The following is a 26344-nucleotide window of genomic DNA, read 5'->3' as shown; positions in this document are numbered from 1 at the left end:
ATGACACTTCACGTTCTTTATAGAGAGGAAAAAATTTTGAGAGTGAATTATTTTAACGTAAAGTGTAAAATTAGGTGAATGTATAATTTTAAGTTTATATACTTAAAAGTGAGTTGGGACAATGTGATAAGGCAAAAACTTGTGTGAGACGGTCTCACGGGTCGTATTTGTGAGACGGATCTCTTATTTGGGTCATCCATGAAAAAGTATTACTTTTTATGCTAACAGTATAACTTTTTGTTGTGTATATGGGTAGGGTTGACATGTTTCACAGATTAAGATCCGTGAGACGGTCTCATATGAGACCCACTCATGTGATAATTGGGCTTAAGGGCTTGGGTCTCACATTATTTATTTTCATTTTTATTCTTTTTTTTTTTGTCGAACCGCTAATATGACATCATATATTTCTGTTGTTAGTATTCAACAATAAATCAATAATATTCAATATAATGTTAGGAATTACTTTACAAAAGCAAAAAAAAAAAAGGACTAAAAGTAGTAAAACTAAGGGAGATTTGTATTTTGGTCTTTCATATTTATTCATTTGTGATTTTAATCATCTATTTATAAATTTAAGTTTTATTCCATTGAACTTCCGTCTTTTGTCCAAATCCGTTTATAAATAAATAACTTTTGTGTGGGCTCTGATTTCAATTGCCATGGTGAGAAACTAGGATTTCGTAGTTGGATATTGAATCCATTTCATACATGGAAATTTTCAGTGAATTGCAGTTTGGTTGACCTCCCCTGAGAGAAAAAGATTGGATTCGATGATTCTAGAACTATTCTTAAGGTCTCTCACGAGGTGAGAACGAGAATCATTTGCTGATCTAAGTGATACGTGATTTGGATTTAGAACATCTTGTTCTTTATCCGACCTGGGCCAGTATGGCACATATGTGATGTTGATATTGACATCAACTTGGTGCCGACTTGTGCAGTATCAAATCAGTATTCTCAATTAAAAATAACTAAAATTATCAAAAATTGAAATATACTGTAAAGCCCTCACATCGTAATATCACAAATCATATTTTGATTCTCGATAATTTGTGATATTTGTCCTACTATTGAATGTATAAAGTATTTAATTGATAATGAAAGTGAGAAAATATGTTGTGATAATGAAATATCGTATTAGTAATTGATTTATTTTTGAAAAATATGCTCAACCGCAATAGAGAAGTGACACATTTTACAGTTTCTAACATAATAATTTGAATATTATTTCAAATGAGATGAAACCAATTTCATTATAAAGCTAATACATTACACTAAAATTTTTATGTTTTGAGTTTTGTCCAAATCTATTGGAAAATAGGGGCAAAATCATTATGAAATGTGTCGTGTGCATTGAAGTAATTGGACTGCCAAACTTGAGGAGAATGAGCATAACATTTGTGTCCAAAGTTCAAATTGAGTGAGTCAATAGCAAATGAAAGCCAATACATAGATCGACAATGTTTTTGTTGATGATTATTGTAAATGCGAAGTGAAAAATAGGGTTTTGGGTAGAACAAGGCATGCACCCACGCAGGAAGTTGAGCGTGTGAGACCCATTTATTCTAATGGTAATTAATGATCAAACAATAATGATTTGATTTAATTTTGCAGCGAAAAATGGTTTTAAAATACTTTTAAATGGACCTTAGGGCCTATAAAAATTTTGGCATGATTTCTCCATATGTAGGACATCCCGAAATACTCAAGCATCAGGAAATAGTAAAATGACTCAAGACTGACGCTGCGATAAATATAAACAATCACATGCAAGTACCGTCCAGGAACAAGACATAAATATCACATACATCAATTCAACTAAGCCGGCAAGGCTCCCAAGCATCATAAATTAAATCCAAATAACAATACAGATACACGAGGCATATCCCCGAATAAAAACTTGACATAAGACTGACCACTCAAAATATATAAATATAACTAGCTGAGAGACTCCGACGAACCAAAACCAGACAATCAAACCTCAACGACTTGCTCCGCCAGCGGAATCTCTGCCTGGTGCTGCAAAACCACTCGGGAGATCTAACTTGGTGCCCAAAAGAAACCACAACAGCCCCCAGTAAACAACTGAGGTTAGGATTCTAGTATGAAACAGTTCAACAAATATAACAATAACATAAATCATGCATCATGATATGTAGATGAAACATGAAATGCATGAACAAGGTTCAATATCAACATGGAAAAGGAAGTCAAACGAATGATACGATCAACAAGAGTATTGCTCGAGCAACACCAGGGGAGCTACATCGTCGTGCAGCTAAGCCGTCGTGCTAAGTATGTGAGGTATGCCAAGTTGTGCTAGTCAACATCCCCAACTCGGCCTCCACACAGCTGTAACGATATATAACAGGAATGACATAAACAACCAGTACTGGATATCACAATCCCAGTGCTCATCCTGAGGGCTACACTAACAACAGGATTGATCAATCTTAACTACGGTTTCAGGTGTATCAATATAAGCCTATCAGCCACACCCTAATCCCGAGTTCTACAATAACCATTGCTGAATAACAATGAAGAACAGTAACTGGTCAACAAGAACGATAGTGCTCAAGATGTATGTCATAACAGTATGTCCTAAACTAAATGCCATATAACTGAACATATAACTCAATAAGGCATTTAACAACTCAAACAATTCACATAATCACATAAACAACAATAACAATACATAAATATGCTTAAAACAAAGTTTAAGTGTTATTGTTGTATGTTACCGAACTGTAACATACCTATACCAACTAACTATGATCAATACACAACTTTAAAGCTCCTCGGCCTAAAACACATAACAATAACTCGAATAATCCCACATTTCACCGGAAGAAATCAACAAGGATTTTGATCATCTGAAACCATAATGGTTTCTCCTCCTCAAAAAGAACTTGTTACATCTCCTTCAATCAGGGAGATATATCTTGAAAATGTAGATGAGGTTGTGCAGTTCATTTCACAATAACAAAACGAAGAGTTTGTCTGTGATTTACCGCTCTTCTCCCTTATTCTTGGACAACTGGGAGTACTAGAAATTGTGCCAACAAGTGTTGTACCAGAAGAAGAACTAATCTCTTCAGAATATAAGATAGTGGTTGAGACAGCAAAGTTAGTTCCAAATGAAGTCGTATCTAATGAAGCAGTTCAAGGAGATGTGTCCATTTTCAAGTCATTCAGTCATTCTGAGCAAATCTTGATGATTGATCAAAAAGAACTATCCTCATCCAATCAGGCACCAAAGCTTACACTTGATATTACTAATTCGCCTAGTGTATCGAAAAAAATTCTGAGGATAATGAATTAACCAAAACTGGAAATCTCAGAAGGTCACACACTTGATAACATCAATGCTAGGCTGAACTCTATCACTCCTAGTCTTCCAGTTTTGCAACGAGGTCAACAGAATTCTCCTGATAATAATGAGGACTTCAAAGATAAGATGCTCAAGGAAGTATGCACACTTTCCAAGTACGTGTTGGACATATTTATGAAATTCGAACATCTCAAGAAAGCTCAAGTTTCATATGCAACCACTCTTGTTGGACAAATTCAGACAAGAAATTTTCAGTTGTCTTCAAAGATAGATGATGTCAATTTGCAGATGCTCTCTTCAAAGATTGATGGTGTATCTACCCAACTTACCATTGTATTGAATCTTCTTAATACCTAGGTGGTGTTGACAAAAATGGGAAAGTGGATGTGAGTCAAAGAAAACTGAATTCAACAGTCACTCTGCTAAGAAGAAATAATCTTCCAAGCCATATGATCCAAAGTAGCGCTCAGAATCCTCCAGCCTGCCAATTGATTCTGGGAAGCACTCGAGCAGTTACAAAGAAAAATCACAAGAAATAATACTCATATTAGTTTCAATATCAATCTTTCAATTTATCAGTTCAACATATTGTTTTTTTATTTACATTAGCCTTCTTGATACATTTATGAATTCAATGTCCATCAACAAAAAAGGAGAAATTGTTAGATCATATAATTTTAGTGAATTAACAATGATATTTAATTAAAAAAAACATTTTAAAGAGACTAGTGGAACTAAATTCATAAAGGAAACTAAACATTTCCAGGTAACTAATTTCCCGAGCATAACTAATCTTTTAGCCAACCGATCTTAGGTGCAACTATTGGGAGATAACTAATCAAAGGCCACTCGTTCTAGGATCACTAATCAATCTATATGACTAAATCAGTCAAGATTTTCAGTGGACATTCTCCAAAGATTTCCATATCATTCTATTTTAAGGATCAGAGATATGCTGACAAATCAGATAAAATCTTTATAAAATCCTTTTGAATTCGTTTCTAGTATCCTTACCTGAGCCGCTACTAAATATAGAGACTAATAAGTATGCATAATTAAATTTGATAACAACAATGAAACATCGAAAATCAATTAACTTAATCATCTTACAGCCCAAACAAAAACAGAACAATAATCTCAATCTTAATCATTAATACAATCAAATCGAAATCATAATCATGCACGAGAATACGAGAAACCAAATAAAATATCAACTGGATTATTACAGAAAACTCAACTGCTCTGGCCACTGCTTTGTTCGTTCGAACTGTCCAACCTAAGACATGCCCCATAGAATTGGGTGTCCAAAATGAAAACAAGGACGTGAGTGACAATCGCCCATTACGAGAATGTACGAGTATACAAACTGTTATAATGTATGTGAAATGCAATATACTCGGATATCAATAATCAAGTTAAGAATTTCTTGCTCGGTCTAGAGACGCCTGAGTGTGTAGTCTCTGATATGTCCTAGGTATGTTTTGGCTCTCACACTCATCATCAAGACGTGGACCTACAATGTCTAGGGTCATCAAAGCCCGCGGGTCTCGTCAGACACTGTAGCTCTCGATATCCAACCGTCCACAATATAGAACAGGGCTGAACGGCACCAACAAAAGAGGTGTGTCTCAAAAGATATCAGGTCCAACGTAATATGTCATGCATGATATTGTCAAAGTAATAAAACATGTATCATGCAACAAATAAATATGTAGCATATAAGTGTGTATATTACGCTTGGATATCTCATTCAGTACATCACATACCTCACTAAAACAATCTGACAGAAAGTTTGCTCGTCTGAACCTAGACAATACCAACAGATTGAAATCACTATAATGCCATATCCATAATTACTAAATATGCTTCAAAGTTCTTCGTAATGATATTTAAATCACTATTTAAGGCTTTAGAATTATAGTTGTGCCTGTCTTCAGCCCGATGATGACATCTCGATCTGCGTGTCCCAGTTCACCAACGTCTCCTTGATTCGACACTAGATTCGAAGATTCCCGACACTAAATTGACATAAAAACTGGCTAGAAAACTTAAGGTAAATGACTAGAACTCGAGAGAGAGTAGTTGAGAGACAGTTGTGTAGGAAACAAATGAAATCAACTTCATTTATAGGCTGCATTCGGACTAGTTCAAAAGAACTAAACTTTATCCTATCTGCCACGTGTTATAATTTCATTCGTCTAATTGGATTTCTCGTAATAATGCAACCTGGACTAGATTGTGTGGTATATTTTAAATTTGGTAGATCCCAACAGAATGATCCTCAATTAATGAATTAATTGATAATGCTTAATTAATAACTCTTTAATCATGTCGTAATTAGTACTTCATTCGAAATAAAGATTTGAGTTATTACACCGTTAGAATTTCAAATTCCATGCGCACTACCAGAGGTGTACTATTTGATAGAAAAGACAATGACATGGCACGAAGACGTCTGTATTTGAAAACGACCATCAGATCGAAAAAGTCGACTGTTGGAATCGAATCATATAAATAGATGAGTTGGTTGGACTCTCAAACGGCCTCTATTAATTTTCTGAATCACAAGTATTATTCCGAGTATCAAGTTCTTGAAAGCCTAACTGATCAAACATTTTTTAGCAAACACTTCAGTTAATCTATCAATTCTTAGAGGATCAATTTGTTCCGGTTTATTTTCTTGAGAAATATTTGTAATTGACAGGAGTCTTACTGGTCATTTTGTTTAAGTTGTGAGATATATAGGAGTTTTAGTAGGTACGAGAAAAGTCCTGCTGAAGTGTGTTGTTCCAAAATGCTTGTAATTAACAAATGCTTCTAGTGGAATCCTTCCCGAGTGAGAGAAAATGCGACATATGAGCTATTCAAGTCTTCGAACATCTATAAACATTTTTGTGCACTTACTATTTCAATTGCTCTTATTTACGTTCAGTATTGACAGCCTAACTATTAACTCAACCCCTGCCATTTTGTCGTTCAAACCGTTCAATGATCATATTTACGCGTTGTACCAAACTGGTGGCTTAGTTATACAAAACTGACAAGAATTACAATTCAATGTTACCAACCAAATCGAATTAATTTGCGAATTTTTTGAGATTGTTTATTCACTCAATCTAAAGCAATCTCTCTATCATAACAGTTACATCAGCACTAATGATGAAAAATGAAAGATATTTGACTAAAACTGAAATTTGATATATGATTAAAATTATAATTTTCTCAAATACTAATTTTCAACTTACTACTCGTTCAAGTTAAGATTAACGCATTTGAGTAGAGCTCGAGTAATTTTCAAATAATTCAAGATTGAACTCAACAAACACGATATTTTTATGCATCAATCAATTCGAGATAGAGCTCAAGTTTTAAAAGAAGTTTGATAAAAGCTTGGCCCATCGGAAGTATATATTAAGCCAATAGAAAACAAGAAATATTGGAAATATTCGACATGATATTGAAATATTTATAAACAAATTATTTATTTTGTTTAATTAGTTATATATAAAATGAAATTGATTTAAGAATAAGTCTATTGTGAGACGGTCTCACAAATCTTTATCTGTGAGACGGGTCAATCCTACCGATATTCACAATAAAAAGTAATACTCTTAGCATAAAAAATAACACTTTTTCATAGATGACCCAAATAAAAGATCCGTCTCACAACTCACACACATTTTTGTGTTGATTTAATAGTGCCTTAGTCTATAATCTCATTTGACTTTAAAAACAATAATTAATTACATTTTGTCGGAAGACTAAAATGGTGACCACCAATTTTGTGGGCCTAATAATTGAGTGGTAAATATGTGCGGATTATAGATATTTCTGTTAAAAAATGTAACAGTGTATACGTGACATGTAAATGTCTTGTTACTGTCAATTTCAAACATTGTCCCCAAAATATAATATAAAATAAGGATGATTTTTTGTGTATTATCATCATCACTTTCAAGGAAGAAATTCTCCATTATCTCATAAAAATGTGATGCCTTCTTGAGTTAATATATTTCAAATTAGTAAAAAAAAGTGTAATTGAGTAGGTGAAATTTCAAATTTTATAAATTTTTAAATATAATTTTAATATAATGTTGTTTTCCGAGATATATAAGTGTAAATGAGTCAAGCTATTCATGATCGGCTTGATCAAAACTTGACACGAGTTTTATTAGAGTGAGCTCGAGTTTAAGTTGAATAGCTCGACTCTTCACTCGAGTCGAGTTTGAGTTTTAATTGTTTCTATTTGAGAAGAAAATACTGAAATGAAACTTGTGAATACTAATATAGCAACTGATAAGCTATGTCAGCATCTCCACGTTGAGCATATGTAGTTCCATCTTCAATTATATTTAATAAAACTTCAAGTGTTGCACTAAACATATTTGTCAAACTAGATAAAAATATCAAAATAGAACTCCAACGAATATCACTTGCCATTTGTAAAGAACCAATTTGATTAAATCCTTTCCCACTTTCAAGCTCATTAATATTAAGCAAAAACATTTGTAAGACGGTCTCACGGGTCGTATTTTGTGAGATGGATCTCTTAATTGGGTCATTCATAAAAAAATATTACTTTTTATGCTAAGAGTATTACTTTTTATTGTGAATATCGGTAGGGTTGACCCGTGTCACAGATAAAGATTCGTGAGACTGTCTCACAAGAGACCTACTCTTAATATTAAGTAATTGAGCAACATTTGAGGCTTTTAATTGGTCATTACGCTTACAAGAGGCACCAATAACATTGATAATTGCGCTTAACTTTGTAAAAAAAAAAAAAAAAGATGGAGACGGATAACGTTTTTCGGTCAATCACAAACGATGTGCAAAACAATGAACATAGTAGGAATAAAGACATTCGCTTAAAATTAAAGCTTTTATTCACTGCGCATGTTACTTGCACTATCATAATCTTGCCTTCGAATATTTTGAACATCAAGAGTATGAGAGGACGAAAAATATACCTTCTTTCATGTCGATGCCGGTGTCTTTAACATGAACAAGTTCATACAAACGCTCTTTCCCATAGCCATCTTTTTCAACAAATCTCAAAGAAAATCGAAATTTGCTCTTTTTTAGATTCATCCGCAATTTATACAAAATTTTGCATCACCAATTTCTTCTCGAATAGCATTTTTCACTTTAGTTGCCAAGACTCGCAATATTTTTTTTTTTTTGTGTTGTTGGTGATGTATATGATACAATGATACAAAATTTTGCATCACTAATATACAAAAAAATATTGACTCAATTTTGAAAAAATAATCTATAAACATTTAATATAATCAATAATCTAATAAAACAAAAAATAATGTGAGAATTAATTGCCTATATTAGAAATTAAAAGAAGTTGACTTAAGCGTACGAAGAGCATAATTAGGACAAATAATCATTGATTGTTCACATATTTATTCGTGTAATTCAGACTCTTGTTTGTCATGTACAAATATAACCCCCTTCTAACTAAAATCATACACGCAAAAATAAATAAGTGCATAAACGTCCGACTTGACTAGTCACAAAATATATATAAGGCAAACAATGGATACAATAAACGACTACATATGCAAAAGGAAGATAAAATTGCGTAAGGTAAATGATAGATATACTTATGGATGTTCGGAGATGAATACTCATACGTCACTCATTCTAACACTTAAGAAATAATTCACTAAAAGATTTGGCTTTACAACACTTTGTAACAACACACTTCAACTAAAACTTATCACTACCTAAGTTGAAACTATTAATGTACATTCAACAAGCTCTGTATGTTTAAGAATCATCGCTTCATCAGACAACAACAATAAAATCCAATTGTCAACTTGAACGACTTGAGTTGGTAGGGTAGCACAATATGATCCTTGAATATCTCATAAATTCTGATGTGTGAATGTTAAGTTGAGCAATTTTAAGTTTGATCTTTTAAGTGTTTTCGAAAATCTTGAGATATTGCAGACTTGAAAAATGTAAGCATGTAATCTTAAGATCATATAATTGTTCTCTTAATCCTTCTATCTTGAGTCTGTATATTTATAGTTGAAAATATTCAATGGTAAGATTTTCCTATTCATTGATCTTCTATATTATCTCTCGACAAAATGACCTTGTCACTTTTAATATCGTAAATTGCAATAAATTCCATTTTATGCCTTGTCACAACTTGAGTTGTAGAAACCATTCGTAGAAAAACTGACTTAAAGTTTGGCAACAATGAATGTAGTTCTTCTGATGCTGGTACTCAATCGCATTGGACAATGGCAAATCTAAAATAATAAATTATGTTCGATTTAGCAAGGTATATGAATATGATCAGCCAAAAATCCAATCTAACAGGGATGTAAATTTTTAGAACAGGGCCAAACATTTATAATATGTTGAACCAGAGCTTCTAAGTCCAACAAGACATGACTGAAATTCAAACAATATCAATCTTGTCACACCGACTCGATTCGGTCTCGCAAGAAACCAAGTCCAACCGAACATTACTCTATGAAAGTGAAACCAACTGTTACCACAACTGCAGACATATTCAAAAAATATACAAATTAAATGAGAATAATGAACGACCTAAAAATATTATGTGGAAAAAAAAAACACATCACACAACATCACATTTCATAAAATCTTTTGGAAGCACACACGAGTAGACCTGTTTGGCTAATTCAAATATGAGTCCCGAAGATGTTAATCCGTTTAGGACCCAAATAAATTTTGGTACCAAAAGTCTACTTGATTGATTGCCTGCTTCAAAGAAGAAAATCATCAAATAATCAATCTGATTTTTGGACAGCAGTTGCTCAAGACACATGACCGGTGATATCAAGCTATTGTCTAAAATAATCAGTCAAAAGGGACCAAGAATCACTTTTGGAGACAATTCAAAGGGTAAGGTTGTGGTTAAGGAAAGATTATCCATTGTAAGATAATGATTAAAGATGTGTTATTAGTTGAAAATATTTGCTATAATCATATTAGCATTAGCCAATTATATGACAATGGTTACTCTGTTGATTTTCACAAACACACTTGTACGGTTAAATCTACAAATGATGATATTATGATAACCAGACTAAGAGAACAAAATACTTATAAAGTTAGCTAGAATTATGAATATTTTGTGGCTCCTACATGTTTTGTTAACATACATTATAATAAAAACTAGTCATGACATAAACGACTCAATCACTTAAATTTCAAAACAATTGTCTATTTTAGTAAACAAAAATTAGTTCTAAAGAAATTTCAAAATGAGAGAACTTAAGTGGCAGATGGGATAAGGAGCGACAGAGTAATTGAGTTTACAAACAATATCCTTTCAACCTGTATAGATGATAATGAAATCAAACATGAGTTTTTAGCAGCAAGATCACCTCAGCAAAATGGTGTTACTGAGATGAGAATCATAACACTCAAAGAAGCAGCTCGAACCATGTTAGTTGAATCTGGTATATCTAAAAATTGAAATTTTTTTGAAGCATAACCTGAGGAGTATTTGTCTCGAAAAATTTACAGAAGACGTTCATATTGATCTGAGTACATGATATATCTTCATTATTAGGTTCCGAGGGAGAAGGAGCAGTTCAATTATTAACTATCCAACAGATGAATGTTAGCTACTAGAGTAGTAATTTGAACGGTTGAAGCTTAATTGGCTTGATCATTATCGGGTTGTGGATCAGCCACAACTTCAATTTGTACAACATTGGACCTGAATGCACTATGATCATCATCTCTTTATCGGTCATATTATTTGGAGAGGCAATATGATCTTCTGGCATAACTACATCGACAGGAGTGGTAGGTACCAATTCCACACACATTTCTACCTCTATAAATACATAATTTTTCACAATGGTTTGATTCATAGGCATTGTAGAAGAAGTGTCCATATGAGAATGATCAAAGTCAAAATGAGAAAATGATCAAACCACTTCATCCACAAGGATCAATGGCATCTCTTGGAGGTCTCCTCTTTGATTTACTATAGGATGTGGATAAGAAGGAGCTTATGCATCAGTTAGGATAGACATTGTTTGAACTTAGGTTGGAGCGGTTTGAGTTTGGTTTTCCAACACAGTTTCCTTAACAGCATAACTTGAGGAATTTCGAGTGGCGTGTTTATAGAAATTTGTTGATCACCAGCCTGACTTCCTCCCAAGCCAAAATTTGCCTCAGACTTATGTTCCTCAGTTGTTGGAAGGTTGTATTCTTGCCATTTTAGTTTCACGGCCATAGAGATGGATAATGCATATATCTAGAGTTGGATGATGACTGTGGCATCATCTTCAACAGTCGGATTTTGAGAATGAAAGATGGCACGTTTTTCTTTATGAACTCTCGCATCATGCTTTCTCTTATTCCAAGCTCAATGGATTATTTTCGATCAAGAGTCTCGAAGTAAGTCAATTTCAACTTAGTTCAAGATCTTATTCTCTAGTGCAGTCACGACTTTGAGCATGAAAGATGGCACATTTTGATCCTTCTTCTTTTTCGAGGATCTTTTGTCATCTTTAAATTGTTTCTTCTCAAAGGACTTATTATCATATTTCTTAGGCATGTTACAATATGCGATAAAATGATATTTCTTTCCACATTTAAAAAAATCTCGATTGCCATTAGATTGATTGTTTTTACGGTAAGAATTGAATTTATATTGGTCATTTCTCATGAATTTAAAAAATTTATTAAAAAATTTTAACAAATAAATACATCTTCATTACTTATCTGGTCAACAGATTTTCTGTTGGAAGCTTCTTCATTGAAGGTGGGAGTTGAAGTTGTGGTGGCTATAGCTTTGGTGGGTTGAGGAATAGATGTCTTTTCTTCTATCCGAATCTCTAACTCAAACTCACAGGCTTTGAGATATTCAAATAGGTCATGAATATCGAGTTTGTTGAGATCTTTTAGTCTCGCATGTCTATTGTCTTTACATCCCACTCTCTTTGAAGAGCTCCCCTCGCTTTAAGTGAAACCTTTCTGTTGTTGTACTCCTTCCCAAGAGCATATATTTCAATCACAATGCTAATAAATCTCTCACTGAACTCACTCTTGATTTCTCTAGCATTCATCTTTATGATGTCGAACTTTTGAATGACCTCAATCAAATTGTTCTCCTTAGCCTAAACATTACCTTCACAAAGTTGTTTCTCCCAAATTTCTTTAGAAGTTGAAAAAGTTCTAATATTATTAAACATATTTTTATAAAGATTTTATAAAAGATATCTTTGGCTATATTATCGAGATTGGTCTTCTTCAAATCTTCTCCAGTCCAATCCGATTGGTGTTTTTCCACCATTTTTGGAGCATCCTCATATACTGCTATTGTTGTATTGCGGTTAGAACCTTCATTAGACCATCATCATCTTGTGCAGCCAAGGTACTTCCATACGAATCTTCCAATCATCGTATTCTTCTTTTGAGAACATTGGAATTTTGTTAAAACATGTCATTATAAATATATATTTATCATATATAGTTCAAAAAAACTCGTTCTGATATCACTTGTTGAGATCAAATTAAAGTTTAGAGGGATGATGAATAAACTCTTTAAAGATATTTTGCAACACTCTTTAATAGTTTTTAGGTTGTTAAGACGAATTCTTGAACAAGTAGCTTTGTTTGACCACTGGAAATAAATAAGTGTGAAAACGATCTAACTTGACTAATGAAAAGATATATATCGAGCAAATAATGTATAACAAGAAACGTCTAGATATGCAAAAGGAAGATAAAATTGATTAAGTTAAATAAGACAGATAATTATGGATGTTCGGAAATGAATATGTCAACTCTTCCTTCACTTAAAGAAAGAATTCATTAAAAGAATTTGATTTTATAACACTATGTAACAACTCACTTCAACTAGAACTTATCGCTACCTAATCTAAAACTCTTATTGTATACATGACAAGCTCTGAAAGTTTAGAACCCTCAGTTCATCAGACAACAACAATACAATCCAACGGCCAGCTTGAACAGCTTGAGTTGGTAGGGTACCACACTATGATCTTATAAGATCGGATATATTCTGATGTGCGTGTGCGTGCTAAGTCGAGTAATTTGAATTATGTTCGCTTAAGTGTTTTCGAAGATCTTGAGATATTACAGACTTGAAAAATGTAAGATTGTAATCTTAAGATCATATAGTTGTTCTCTTAATCCTTCTGTATTGAGTCTGCATATTTATAATTGAAAATCTTCAACAGTCAGATTTTATATTTCAACAACCGGTCGCATTACGTTGTACTTTAACGATTATACTCGGCAATTCATTTTTAATTAGTCCGATCAGAAGACAGATGATTTCTAGCTTGAGTTGATAATATTCTTTGATCAGTCTGACTTGATCCAGATATTAAAAAAAACTTGTAAATTTAAAAGATAATGGGTTGAATCCTAAAACATCTTGTTGCTGTTATTTGTCAAACTCAGAGTAAAAAAAAAATTCTAACGAAACATTAAACATATATATAAATTTTAGAATTTTCCATTTTGCCTTCTAATAGCCTTGCAGGAATTCTCTCAACCAAGATTCAAGAATCCATATCACTAACATAGTTGATATTTTCAGATGCAATAATAACTATTTGATTAAGTTTAACCTGTTTGGAGTTTGTACCCTATTTTTTAAGGCCCAACTAAATTACTCACAATCGGTTTCCAACTTGGTGACCCAATTAATTGTGATTCAAGAAAATTTTATGTAGAAAACATTTAAATTTGTCAAGTTTGATTGTTTTAGACTTTTGGTTTGAAAAGAAACTCTTGTGAGACGGTATCATGGATCAATTTCGTGGGTCGAATCTCTTATTTGGGTCATCCATAAAAAATATTATTTTTTATGTTAAGAGTATTACTTTTTATTGTGAATATCGATATGGTTGACCCGTCTAACAGATAAAGATTCGTGAGACCGTCTCACAAGAGACATACTCTTTGGTTTGATTCAACTAGTTTTGATTCTTTAAATATTCTAAGTTTGTTCTTGATGTAATGAATTATTTTTTAGTCATATTTCATCGTTGGAACGATTTTCATGCATGTGTGTGTGAAACAATAAGCACCTCTATCTTAGTAGAATCATATCTAATCTATAATTACATGATATCTTAATAAAATAATATATATTTTTATTAAAAAAATTATTAATCACTAAAATTTTTTTACAAAATATTTTATGGAAAATTGCATTTTTTGCCGTTTATTTTTAATTTTTTGTGATTAAAATTCAGCCTAACTCCTATATTTTCTGATATTCTGTAACTCTATTCATTTTTTTATTGGAGGTGTTAATGTGACATTACACACATCAGCGTCAAGTCGGAAAATGACTATAATTACAAATAAAACAAAGTTAGTAGACTAATACTAAAAATTTTCAAAAACATAAACATACATATTAGACCAAAAAAAAACAATTTTGTCAATATTTTATAAGTACGCGACGCGATTAGTTGTGTGAAAATGATAAAAAGGAATAATGGACTGAGGCAGGTAAATACGGCCCAACCCAAAACCCCAAATGCGAAGCCCTTAAATAATAACTAGGGTTTTGTGTAGCCTCCATCATTCCCACCCTTTCTATCCTATATATAACACGCTCAGGCCCTTTCTCTCCGCCATCGCAGATTCAAGTTCAACAGGTGAAATCGATTGTTTATTTATTTATTTATTGAATTAATTTTTTGGGTTTTTGCAATGAAATGATCGAAGGGGCTGGGATGAGATATTGGAGAATGTCATGCACCACTCTGATTTTAATCTCGTGATGATAATTTTCTCAAACCCATACTAATTTCTGAGCCCCTTTCGACTTTCTGATCGCAGATTTTGAATGAAAATTGGTAGATTTATTGAGTAATTTGGATATGAATTTGGGGGAGGGAATCAGATGATGCGATCTTTGATCGAACCATGATGCGGACCGTACAACAGCTCTAATGCTTCTGGGGATAATTTTTTGTCTCTGATGGTTCCTTAGTTTCCTTTTTTTTTTTAAGTTGTTTTGGGTTTTCGTTTACATTTGAAAATTTTGTAAATTTGTGATTTTTTTTAAAGACTTTAAAAAAAATTGTTTTGGGTTTTCGTATCACATTTGAAATTTTGTAAATTTGTGATTTTTTTTAAAAAAAACTATTGGTTTTCAATTTTGGGATGAGGTCTTTGAACATTATTGATAAGGTTAATATTCAGTTTCAAATTTGAGACGAGATCTCGATTCATCTCTTTTTTTAAAAAAATGTTTTGGGTTTTCCTGTTACATTTGAAATTTTGTGATTTTATTATAAAGATCTACATTATTTATAAGGTTGATAGTGGGTTTCAAATTTGAGACGATATGCTTTATTGAATCTTTCACTTAATGGTAGCCGAGAAGAAGTTGCAAAGAGGTATAAGATTAAAAGGATAAATTGGAAAAAAAATCTTGAGAACTTTGAGAGAATTACAAAATTTATCTGTAAAATTCACTACCTAAGTAAGCAAAGATGCAACGTTGAAGAAATTTTTGATGTTATATATAAAATTAGTTAGCGTGAGATGCTCAGGGTTGAGCATTCGGGTGGATCGCTTACCGATCGAACCGAATTAATCCTAAACGAACCGAAATATTTAGTTATAATCGGATCGATCGAATTAATTTTCATAACCGATGAAACCGAACCGAATTAAAATCAGTTAATTCGGTCACCTAAATCGATTAGTTTTTAAAAAAATTTGTGTTTTAATTTTAATTATATATGTAATTTTTTTTGAACATTACAGTCTACACAAATGAATAAAAATATAAAATAAAAAAATTTATTAAATAATAGTATTTATTATATCGATTAACCGATTTTGAAATTTTGAAAACCGAAATCGAATCGAATTAACTGATATAACTGTTTTTTTTTTAATTTGAAAATCGAATTTCCGAAATAATCTAATTGCATTTCCGAATTGGTTAGGTTTGATCAATTAATTCAGTTTAACCGAAATCTTGCTCGACTCTATAGATAATAATAATAAAATGATAAAGATATAATACTTGACCTATAATAATAGTTTTTTTTATCTATTTTTTTTATAATTTCTTAAATTAATGTAAAAAAATGTATTAAAAATTAGAATATTTTATATTTTATTTTAATTTCAATTTTATTTAACAAAAGCATTTATAAACAAAATTGATTTGACATGCAAATAACGCTTGCACACGAGAGCTAGTTAAAAATAAATGACGAAAGAAATCAGATCCACAAATAACATAAAAATTACTTTCTTGAATCTAATTTAAATCAACGATAATCTATGAAAATCTTTCACTAGATTAAATAAAAGTCAATAAAAATTTAGCAAAACAATGTATATCGTGATACATTCTAGAAGTGATTGTTAGAATAATTGTTAAAACCAGTAGCGTAAAAACGAACTTGTAGAGATAAAGTAATAACCGAAACAAGTGTGATGTTTACAATATGACTATTTTGTAAAAGAAAACAAAACCAAACCGAGGCATGTAGCATGTACAGTTTCCTTAAAACAGATTCGCCCTCTCCGGTATGTGCTTCGAGGTTTCAGCGGACGTCTGTTTCCCAGAATACAACTGAACAACCAGCAGTGACTTAGCACGAGACACTACTACGGCGAACTGAAAACATACCTTTACTTTATCACCGAGATTTTACGAGAGGCCAAATGGAAAGATAACAATATGTAATGCAAGAGAGAGCTTGAAAGAGAGAAAATTTCATGTACTTGAAATGAGGAAATGAACCCACTATTTATAAGCCCCAAAATGCACACCAAGAGTCATGGAAGATTAATTGATCTTCCCATTAACTCGAGAATATGAAGAGTCAAAACTCTTCAATTAACTCAAGAATGTGGAGAGCCAAGAGACACTCTCACATTCATGAGACACAATTTTTTATTCAACCTTTAAATTTTTATTAAAATTTCCAACAATCCCCCACATGAATGAAAATTGATACAAATCTTGGTGACAAAGTTCTCCAGTTGAATCCTGCATAGGATAGGTAGGTGTTACCCTTTGAACCTTCCCTCATGAAATATATTTGCTTTACTAGCTGACCAGTAGATATGATGTCCTTGAACTGTTCTGTCGTTTATGTAAATTAAGATATACTTCACACAAGATTCTCCCTGACACTATTCAGTTCTTATGATTGTGTTCGTTTTGGCCATGAACACACGCCTTGTTCTGCAAGAGGGTCTAGAATTGAGCCCTGCAATTCCTTCGAAGCGGCCCCAATTCTCTCTCACATAGGTGATTCTATATTGCTTTTTATCAGAATCATTAAAAGCCGTAAGCTTATCCTCAACATTCACTGTTATATAATAGAAACGGACTAGGGATAACCCCCACAGTGATCTACCAAATCAGTGCGATTAGGTTTTCCCATTGAACCTAGTTCTTGGGATCTCCAGTCAGCGTAGGTTGGGTTTTCCTTCACACCAATTTATTCTATAGGCTTGAGCCCCATTCCCCTTGACATTTTCGCAACTAGCTCTCTGTTTAACCCTTTTGTTAGCGGATCCGCTATATTATCCTTTGACTTTACATAGTCAACAGATATAACTCCAGTTGAGAGTAGTTGTCTAATGGTATTATGTCTACGACGTATATGCCTAGACTTACCATTATACATATTATTTTGTGCCCTTCCAATCGCAGATTGGCTACCACAATGTATGCATATAGCCGACACAGGTTTTTCCCATCCTGGAACATCTTCTAAAAAGTGACGCAGCCATTCAGCCTCTTCACCACCCTTGTCAAGAGCTATAAACTCAGATTCCATCGTGGATCTGGCTATTACAGTTTTTTTAGAAGATTTTCACGCAATTGCTGCACCTCCTAAAGTGAATACAAATCCACTTGTAGATTTTGAGTCTTTCATATCAGATATCCAATTTGCATCATTGTATCCTTCAATAACAGCAGGATATCTGGTATAGTGCAACCCATGATCGCGAGTGTACCTTAAGTATCTTAACAATCTGATAATTGCTTTCCAGTGTTCAACTCCTAGATTACTCGTGAATCTACTCAATTTGCTTACTGCATAAGCTATGTCTGGTCTTGTACAACTCATTAAGTACATCAGACTTCCAATGACTCGAGAATATTCTAATTGAGACATAGTCTCACCTCGATTCTTTGATAGATGCTTACTGGTGTCTATCGGGGTTCTAGCCAATGCAGAGTTATCATTATTGAATTTCTCAAGTATTTTGTCAACATAATGTGACTGACTTAGGACTAGCCCTTCTGATGTTCTATGAATTTTAATTCCAAGGATTACGTCGGCTAAGCCCAAATCTTTCATGTCAAATCTGGAGTTCAATAACCTCTTTGTGGATTTAATCATCTTATCATTACTACCAATGATAAGTATGTCATCCACGTAAAGACATAAAATGACATAGCCAACTTCAGTGTTCTTTATGTATACACACTTGTCACATTCACTGAATTTAAATCCACTTTCTATCATGGCTTTATCAAATTTTTCGTGCCATTGCTTTGGTGCTTGTTTTAAGCCATACAGAGACTTCACCAATTTACATACCTTATTTTCTTGCCCAATCGCAGAAAATCCCTGAGGTTGTTCCATGTAAATTTCCTCTTCTAAATATCCATTTAGAAAAGCTGTCTTTACGTCCATTTGGTGTACTTCAAGATTCCGTAAGACGGCAATCGCAAGTATCACACGAATAGAGGTTATTCTCGATACAGGAGAATATGTGTCAAAGTAATCAAGCTCTTCACGTTGATGGTAACCTTTAATTACCAATCTAGCTTTATACTTATCTATGGTTCCATCTGATTTCATTTTCTTTTTGAAAACCCATTTACAGCCTAGCGGTTTGCTTCCCGGAGGAAGATTTATTAATTCTCACGTATGGTTTTGTAAAATGGATTCAATTTCGGAATTGATAGCCTCTTTCCATAGAGGTCCCTCAAATGAACTTATTGCTTCCTTGAAGCTTTGAAGTTCACTTTCCATCATGAAAGTGATGAAATCCAGACCAAAGGATTTCTCAGTCCTAGCTTTCTTACAACGTCTGGGTTCAATATCTTGATCAAGCTCTTGTTCTTTATCAATGGTCTCATACAATCTTTTGGATGAACTTGGTTCTTCCTTAGATTTGTATGGAAACATGTGTTCAAAGAATGAAGCATTTCTTGATTCCATTATCGTATTCTTGTGAATATCAGGTATTTGAGATTCATGTACAAGAAAACGATACGCACTACTGTTTTGAGCATATCCAACGAAAGTGCAATCCACAGTTTTTGGTCCTATCTTTACTTTCTTTGGTGTGGGTACTGCTACCTTGGCAAGACACCCCCACACTCATAAGTATTGGTAGGAAGGACTTCTACTTTTCCATAACTCATATGGACTTTTATCTTTCTTCTTTCTGGGCACCTTATTTAAAAGGTAATTTGCTGTTAAAACAGCTTCTCCCCACATGTTCTGTGGTAAACCAGAACTTAATAACAATGCATTCATCATTTCCTTCAAGGTGCGATTCTTTCTCTCTGCAATACCATTTTGCTGAGGAGAATAAGGTGCAGTTTTTTCGTGTTTGATACCATGTTGAGCACAAAACTCAGAAAATGGTGATTCATATTCACCTCCACGATCACTTCTTCGCACCTTAATTTTATTGCTAAGTTGATTTTCAACTTTACTCTTATATTAGACAAATTTGTCAATAGCTTCATCCTTACTTTTGAGGAGATACACATAACAAAATTTTGTGCTATCGTCAACAAAAGTAATGAAGTATTTATTTCCACCACGAGTTTGTACACCTTTTAAATCACATACATCAATGTGAATTATATCAAGTGGTTCACTATTTCTTTCAATAGTTCGAAAAGATGATCCCTTTAGTTTTGTCTCAACACAGGTTTCACATTTGTGTTGTTTATCAATTTGGAATGCTTTTCATGTTAATTAGTCTACGAATTGTATCATAATTAACGTGTCCAAGTCTACCATGCCATAAACAAGAAGACTCGAGCAAGTAAGCAAATGTATTAACTTTATTCATCACAAGCTTAATAGCCATCACATTGAGTTTGAATAAACCATTACAAACATACCCTTTGCCAACAAACAATCTACTTTTCGACAAAACCACCTTATCTGACTCGGATACAATGCGGAAATCATGCTTGTTAAGAAGCGACCCTGACACCAAGTTCTTGCGGATGTCAGGCACAATCAGCACATTGTTCAAAGTCAGTTCTTTTCCAGATGTCATCTTTAGGATAACTTTCCCTTCACCCTTGATCTCCGAAGTGGCGGAATTTCCCATGAATAGCTTTTCCACATTCATAGATTCCTCAAGAGAAGCAAACATCTCCTTGTCGGAGCAAACATGGCGAGTGGCACCAGTGTCGATCCACCACTCCCTTGGATTAGAACCCACCAGATAAACCTCTGATATTACAGCACAGAGATTCATGTTCGAAACCTCATGAGCAATGTTCTCTACCACATTCGCCTCTCGATTTCTCTTCGACTTCTTACACTCAGATGCCTTGTGACCCATACTATCACAATTGTAGCATTTTTCGGAGAACTTTTTCTTCGAATTGCCTTCCTTGGGTCCCATGTTCAACCTTTTGTTGGAGGAGGAAAATGTTCTCTTTTTCGAGCTTTGACCATGCTCGACAACATTTGCCTTAGCAGCAACAAGAGAAAACAATCGTCTTTCCGAGCTCTTATTGTCTTCCTCGATACGAAGTCGAACAATGAGCTCTTCAACATTCATCTCCTTTCACTTGTGCTTCAAGTAATTTTTGAAATCCTTCCAAGCTAGTGGTAACTTCTCAACAATAGCAGCCACTTGGAATGATTCGCTCAAAGTCATCCCCTCACCGTGAATCTCGTGAAGAATCACTTGGAGTTCTTGAACTTTGCTGATAACCGGCTTTGAATCCACCATTTTAAAGTCCAAAAAGCGACCAGCAAGAAATTTCTTGGCCCCGGCATCCTCGGTTTTGTACTTTCTGTCAAGGGATTCCCACAGCTCTTTAGCCGTTTTCTTTTCGCAAAACACGTTGTAGAGCGAATCGACCAATCCGTTTAGTACATAGTTTCGGCATAAGAAATCAGAATGATTCCATGCCTCAACCGCATTAACAGATTCAACATCTCCCTCACCCTCGTTGAGTTTAGGAGCCTCCTCAGTAAGGAATCTTGCTAGGTTCAGCATCGTCAAGTAAAACAGCATCTTCTGCTGCCACCTTTTGAAGTCCACATCAGTGAACTTCTCAGGTTTTTCACCGTGACTGGCTGGAACAGCAACCGTAGCAGCACGTGGGGTACCATGAGGGACAACTTGAGGAGGGACAACATGACCAGTTTCCCTTTGCACACTGGTTTCAGTAGCCATATCTGAAACAACACGTAATGAGTAATCTGTTTTAAAATTGTTAGAATAATTGCTAAAACCAGTAGCGTAAAAACGAACTTGTAGAGATAAAGTAATAACAGAAACACGTGTGATGTTTACAGTATGACTATTATGTAAAGAAAACAAAACCAAACCGAGGCCTATAGCATGTACAGTTTCCTTAAAACAAATTCGCCCTCTCCGGTATGTGCTTCGAGGTTTCAGCGGACGTCTGTTTCCCAGGATACAACGGAACAACCAGCAGTGACTTAGCACGAGACACTACTACGGCGAACTGAAAACGTACCTTTACTTTATCACCGAGATTTTACGAGAGGCCAAATGGAAAGATAACAATATGTAATGCAAGAGAGAGATTGAAAGAGAGAAAATTTCATGTACTTGAAATGAGGAAATGAACCCACTATTTATAAGCCCCAAAATGCACACCAAGAGTCATGGAAGATTAATTAACTCAATTAATCTTCCCATTAACTCAAGAATATGAAGAGTCAAAACTCTTCAATTAACTCAAGAATGTGGAGAGCCAAAAGACACTCCCACATTCATGAGACACAATTTTTTATTCAACCTTTAAATTTTTATTAAAATTTCCAACAGTGATTTCTATAGGTGAACGTCCAAGACTCGTATTCCTTGCCTGGAACACATGTATATTACTTCTTGTCGTTAGGGGGCGAAAATCATTAATTTGCTTAAATCGAATTAACCGATTGAATTTAACTAATTCATTTTGTTTAATTCGGAAATCCGGTTTTATTTTTTTAAAATTTTTTTAAATAAAATCTGTCAAATGGTTGGATTTCGGTTATTGATTTTAAAAAATCTGTTAATTTTTAATAATATTATTTTTTATATAGATTTTAATATCTGTAGTATTTAATTTTATTTGTTCGTTCTATAGATTTAATCAGTGGTCTTCTGCTTGATTTTAAAAAAAATTTCATACAAAAAAAGACCGAACTGACCGAATGTTCACTCTTACTTGTCATTGTATTCGATTTTACCTGATAAAGAATAAAAAAAATACAATAATCTTAAAATTATTCTGATTCAAGCAAAAGCTCTACCAGTTTAAATCCTAACGGGTAACAGAAATGAAGTTAGATAATCTTCACACCAGCGATTCAAGAAAAAATTCCTCCTCTTGCAAAGGATCTTCTTCGGCTATATAACCGAGGTCCTTCATTTGTTTAGTCATCCCCTCCAGCAGAAGATATAATCCAGCCGATTCGCTGCTGGACGTGTCTTCAACCAAGAAGGGAGAGAATCCATCACCGACATCAACCCAAGCACATCCAGGATCCTTTCGCACACCCGAGTCTCTCATAAACGTCCTTACTTGCGCCAGTTTGGCCCAGCATCCAGCAGCAGCATACATGTTACTAATCAACACATAGTAACCTGGATTCTGAGGTTTCATTTCCAGAAGTTTTTCTGCAGCCCATTCGCCAATATCTGTATTCCTGTGGATCCTACAAGCTCCAACAAGTGTAGCCCACATTTCTGCGGTAGGCTTGCATGGCATTCGAAAGATGATGTCCTTCGCTTTCGTCAATAAACCAGCCCTCCCAAAGAGATCAACCATGCAAGCATAATGTTCCAAATTCGGAGTTATGCCATAGATAGTCTGCATTGTTCTAAAGAGCAATTGACCTTCAGCTACCAGACCTGAATGACTACATGCTGACAAAACAGCAACCATGGCTACATGATCTGGTTCTAGCTGGTTCTTGATCATTTCTTCAAATAATTTGACTGCCATTGTCCCTTTTCCTTGTATGCCATATCCAGCTATTAATGAAGTATAAGTCACTGCATCTCTTTTCTCCAGTAAATTAAAAAGCGTTCTGGCCACTGAAACTTTACCTGATCTAGCATACATATCAATAAGAGAATTCCATATTAGCAGGTAACCTTGAAAATGTTCCCTTCTCATTATAAAGCAGTGAAACTCTTTCCCATGCTGAAGGTTTGCCGCACGAGCACAAAGAGGAAGCAAGCTTGCAACTGTCACATAATTTGGTCCAATACCAGCTACCAACATTTCCCTGAATAGAAAAGAGGCTTCTTCAGACATATCCCAATGCGCATAACCAGATATCATAGAGTTCCAGGTGATTATACTTGCATCCACCACTGATCTAAACACAATATATGAACGCTTAAGGTCTCTGCAACGAGAATATAAGGTGATTAATGCATTTTTCACATTAACATAATCAACAAAAAGACTACGAACTGCCAACCCATGAATTTCTTTTCCCAGTTTCGATGAACTAACATGGGAGCATGCACCTAAGCCAATAATTACGGCCACAGGATCCAGACGGTTGCCATACATTCTCATCTGTCTAAGCAATCCAAGAGCCCCATTAAAGTTACCTGACTTCAAGCAACCCCCAGCAATGGTATTCCAAGTTATTATGTTTAATCCTACACCAGCTCTCCGCATGCTTTCAAAAAGCTCAAAAGCCTCGTCCCACCTGCCCTTTGAGGCATATGCCGATATTATCGAGTTCCATGAAACCTCGTCTTTAACCAACATTTTCTCAAAAATATTTCGGGCCGTGTCGACATCCCCACACTTCCCGTACATAGCAACCAACGAATTCTGCACAAACAAGTTACGTTCTGGAAAGCTACCCTCCATAGAGTTATGGACCTCTTTTCCAAAAGCAAGATTTGATTGCTCACCGCATGCCTTGAGAACGGATGGGTAGGTAAAATTATCGGCCCTGATTCTCTTATGAGCCATTTGCTTATAGGCAAGGATAGCCTCCCCAAAAAGCCCCTTCCTAACATATGATGAAATGAGAACATTCCAGGGCAGAGGGTTCAAAATATTTGAAGATGCAGTTATAAAATGAGCATCGTCAAGAAAATCAAAAGCTGTATAGAAAGAAACTAGTTTTGGAACCAATAAATGGTTATCATGAAGACCCCAAGCTATAACTCGGGTATGAAGTTGTTTGCCTTCTGAAAGCAGTTTGAGTTGGGCACAAGAAAACAACAGAGTTGATATTGAGTCAACAACAAAAACACAAGAACCAGATTCAATAGCATGATTTTGAATAAGGGAAAAAGTCCTGAAAGCTTTAGACGTAAGACCTTGACCAGCCAAATTTTTCAAGGTCAAAAGAAGACACTCCACCATATGTTTATCAGTTTTTTCATGAAGTCCTACAACAATTTTACAGGCATAAACTGAACGAGTCTTGCTTTCCTCGTGAACTTCCAAGTGTTTTTCGATATTACACCTCCATTTCTCAGGAATGCATTTTTTAACTTCACACAAGGGGATGCCTCTTGGCAACCTATGAAATGGACAACACATATAACGTCGAAGATGGAGTTACGGCATGTAGTGGCACGGTAAATGCACACCGTCTGCATGACTGCACAACCCACATTTGCCCCAAAAACCAAAAGACTGAACCGCTGCAAAATCAAGTGATTGAATAATTAAAGAAAAACTTAAAATTACATAAAGTTACTCCTCAATATCATATTATACGATGAATCCTGTTTCCCAAAAAACCTTAACCCAAAAAAAAAAAAGAAATTTGAAGCCTTGTGTAGCTACTACTTCACTACCCAGATCATAAGTCATACCAGAAAAATACATGAAAATAAAATTCAAACATGCAAGATTTGTGGCTGAACCTTCAGTCTTGAGTTAAACATATGGGCAACTGATACATCAAAACAAACTACAATCTTTACATTAGCAACCATATAGGCATCCTTTAACTCATCCTCGATAAATTTAAAGGACGGGAAGCTTCAGGCGGATTTTAAGAACTATAAAATCGCGTCACAGAATAATCAAACTCCATTTCCAACTTCAACATACATATAATAATCAAACCTCAAATTTGACGAATTAAACCAAAATGGGAATAGGAAAAAATAATCTGACCTAATGAGATCAGAATAAATATCGTCGCACGATCGAAGTGCCGTCGGAGATTCCTCGGCAAGGTTTGGATATTGAAAAATTGGAGAATTTGTAGTCCTTCGGATTTGGGTTTAAGATTTCAGGGTTTAAGGTAAATATTATGTATTTGATTGAAAAATTTCTTGATTTTAGTTTTTGGATCAAATGTTTTTGGGCTCCAAAAACCTGATGGGTCGGGTTTGGATAGGTCCAGGCATATCCATTTGCTTAAATCAATGGATCTTTTATTATAATTTACCAACGACCGGACATATACGTTGTGTGTGTTCGGTATGACGATGGGGGTGGGGATAGGGACGGGTTTCTCATCCTTATCTTCATCTCAAAATTTCATCCATACCCCATATCCGTCTCGATCCTCGTTCTTTCGGGTTCGAGAAATCCTCGAACCTGAAACCGCGTGTATCAAATCTCCCTCTCCATTTCAAAAATATTAATTGGTCAAAACCAGTGCGGGTTCGAGGATTGTCCGAACCAAAACTTATTATTATTAGTGTATTATTTTCGGGACGGATTCAAGGATGAGGATAATATCCACATACTCGCCTGAATTATTTCAAGGATTTTTTAAAATCCAAATCCGAAAAAATTGTGGATCC

At 34.4% G+C, this 26344-nt stretch overlaps 1 protein-coding gene and 1 non-coding gene across 2 annotated transcripts; one reads left to right on the top strand and one right to left on the bottom strand.

Annotated features, from left to right (window-relative positions):
• Window positions 1–15055: 15055 nt before the first annotated feature.
• On the top strand, window positions 15056–15148 carry LOC140975990 (small nucleolar RNA Z221/R21b). Its single transcript, XR_012175125.1, has one exon. It is a non-coding gene; the product is annotated as a small nucleolar RNA Z221/R21b (small nucleolar RNA).
• Window positions 15149–22755: 7607 nt separating this feature from the next.
• On the bottom strand, window positions 22756–25851 carry LOC140975149 (pentatricopeptide repeat-containing protein At1g71490-like). The gene is made up of 2 exons (XM_073438705.1): window positions 25707–25851; window positions 22756–25225 (listed from the first exon to the last, which is right to left on the bottom strand). Exon 2 carries the CDS (start codon window positions 25119–25121, stop codon window positions 22899–22901), a length of 2223 nt encoding a protein of 740 aa, XP_073294806.1. The 5' UTR covers window positions 25122–25225; window positions 25707–25851; the 3' UTR covers window positions 22756–22898.
• Window positions 25852–26344: the final 493 nt, after the last annotated feature.

The sequence above is a fragment of the Primulina huaijiensis genome, chromosome 4 (genome assembly GCF_012295235.1).
Source record: "Primulina huaijiensis isolate GDHJ02 chromosome 4, ASM1229523v2, whole genome shotgun sequence".
In the NCBI taxonomy this organism is placed as follows: Eukaryota; Viridiplantae; Streptophyta; class Magnoliopsida; order Lamiales; family Gesneriaceae; genus Primulina; species Primulina huaijiensis.
Note: the sequence above shows the minus strand (reverse complement) of the source record. Positions and strands in the feature narration are given on the sequence as shown.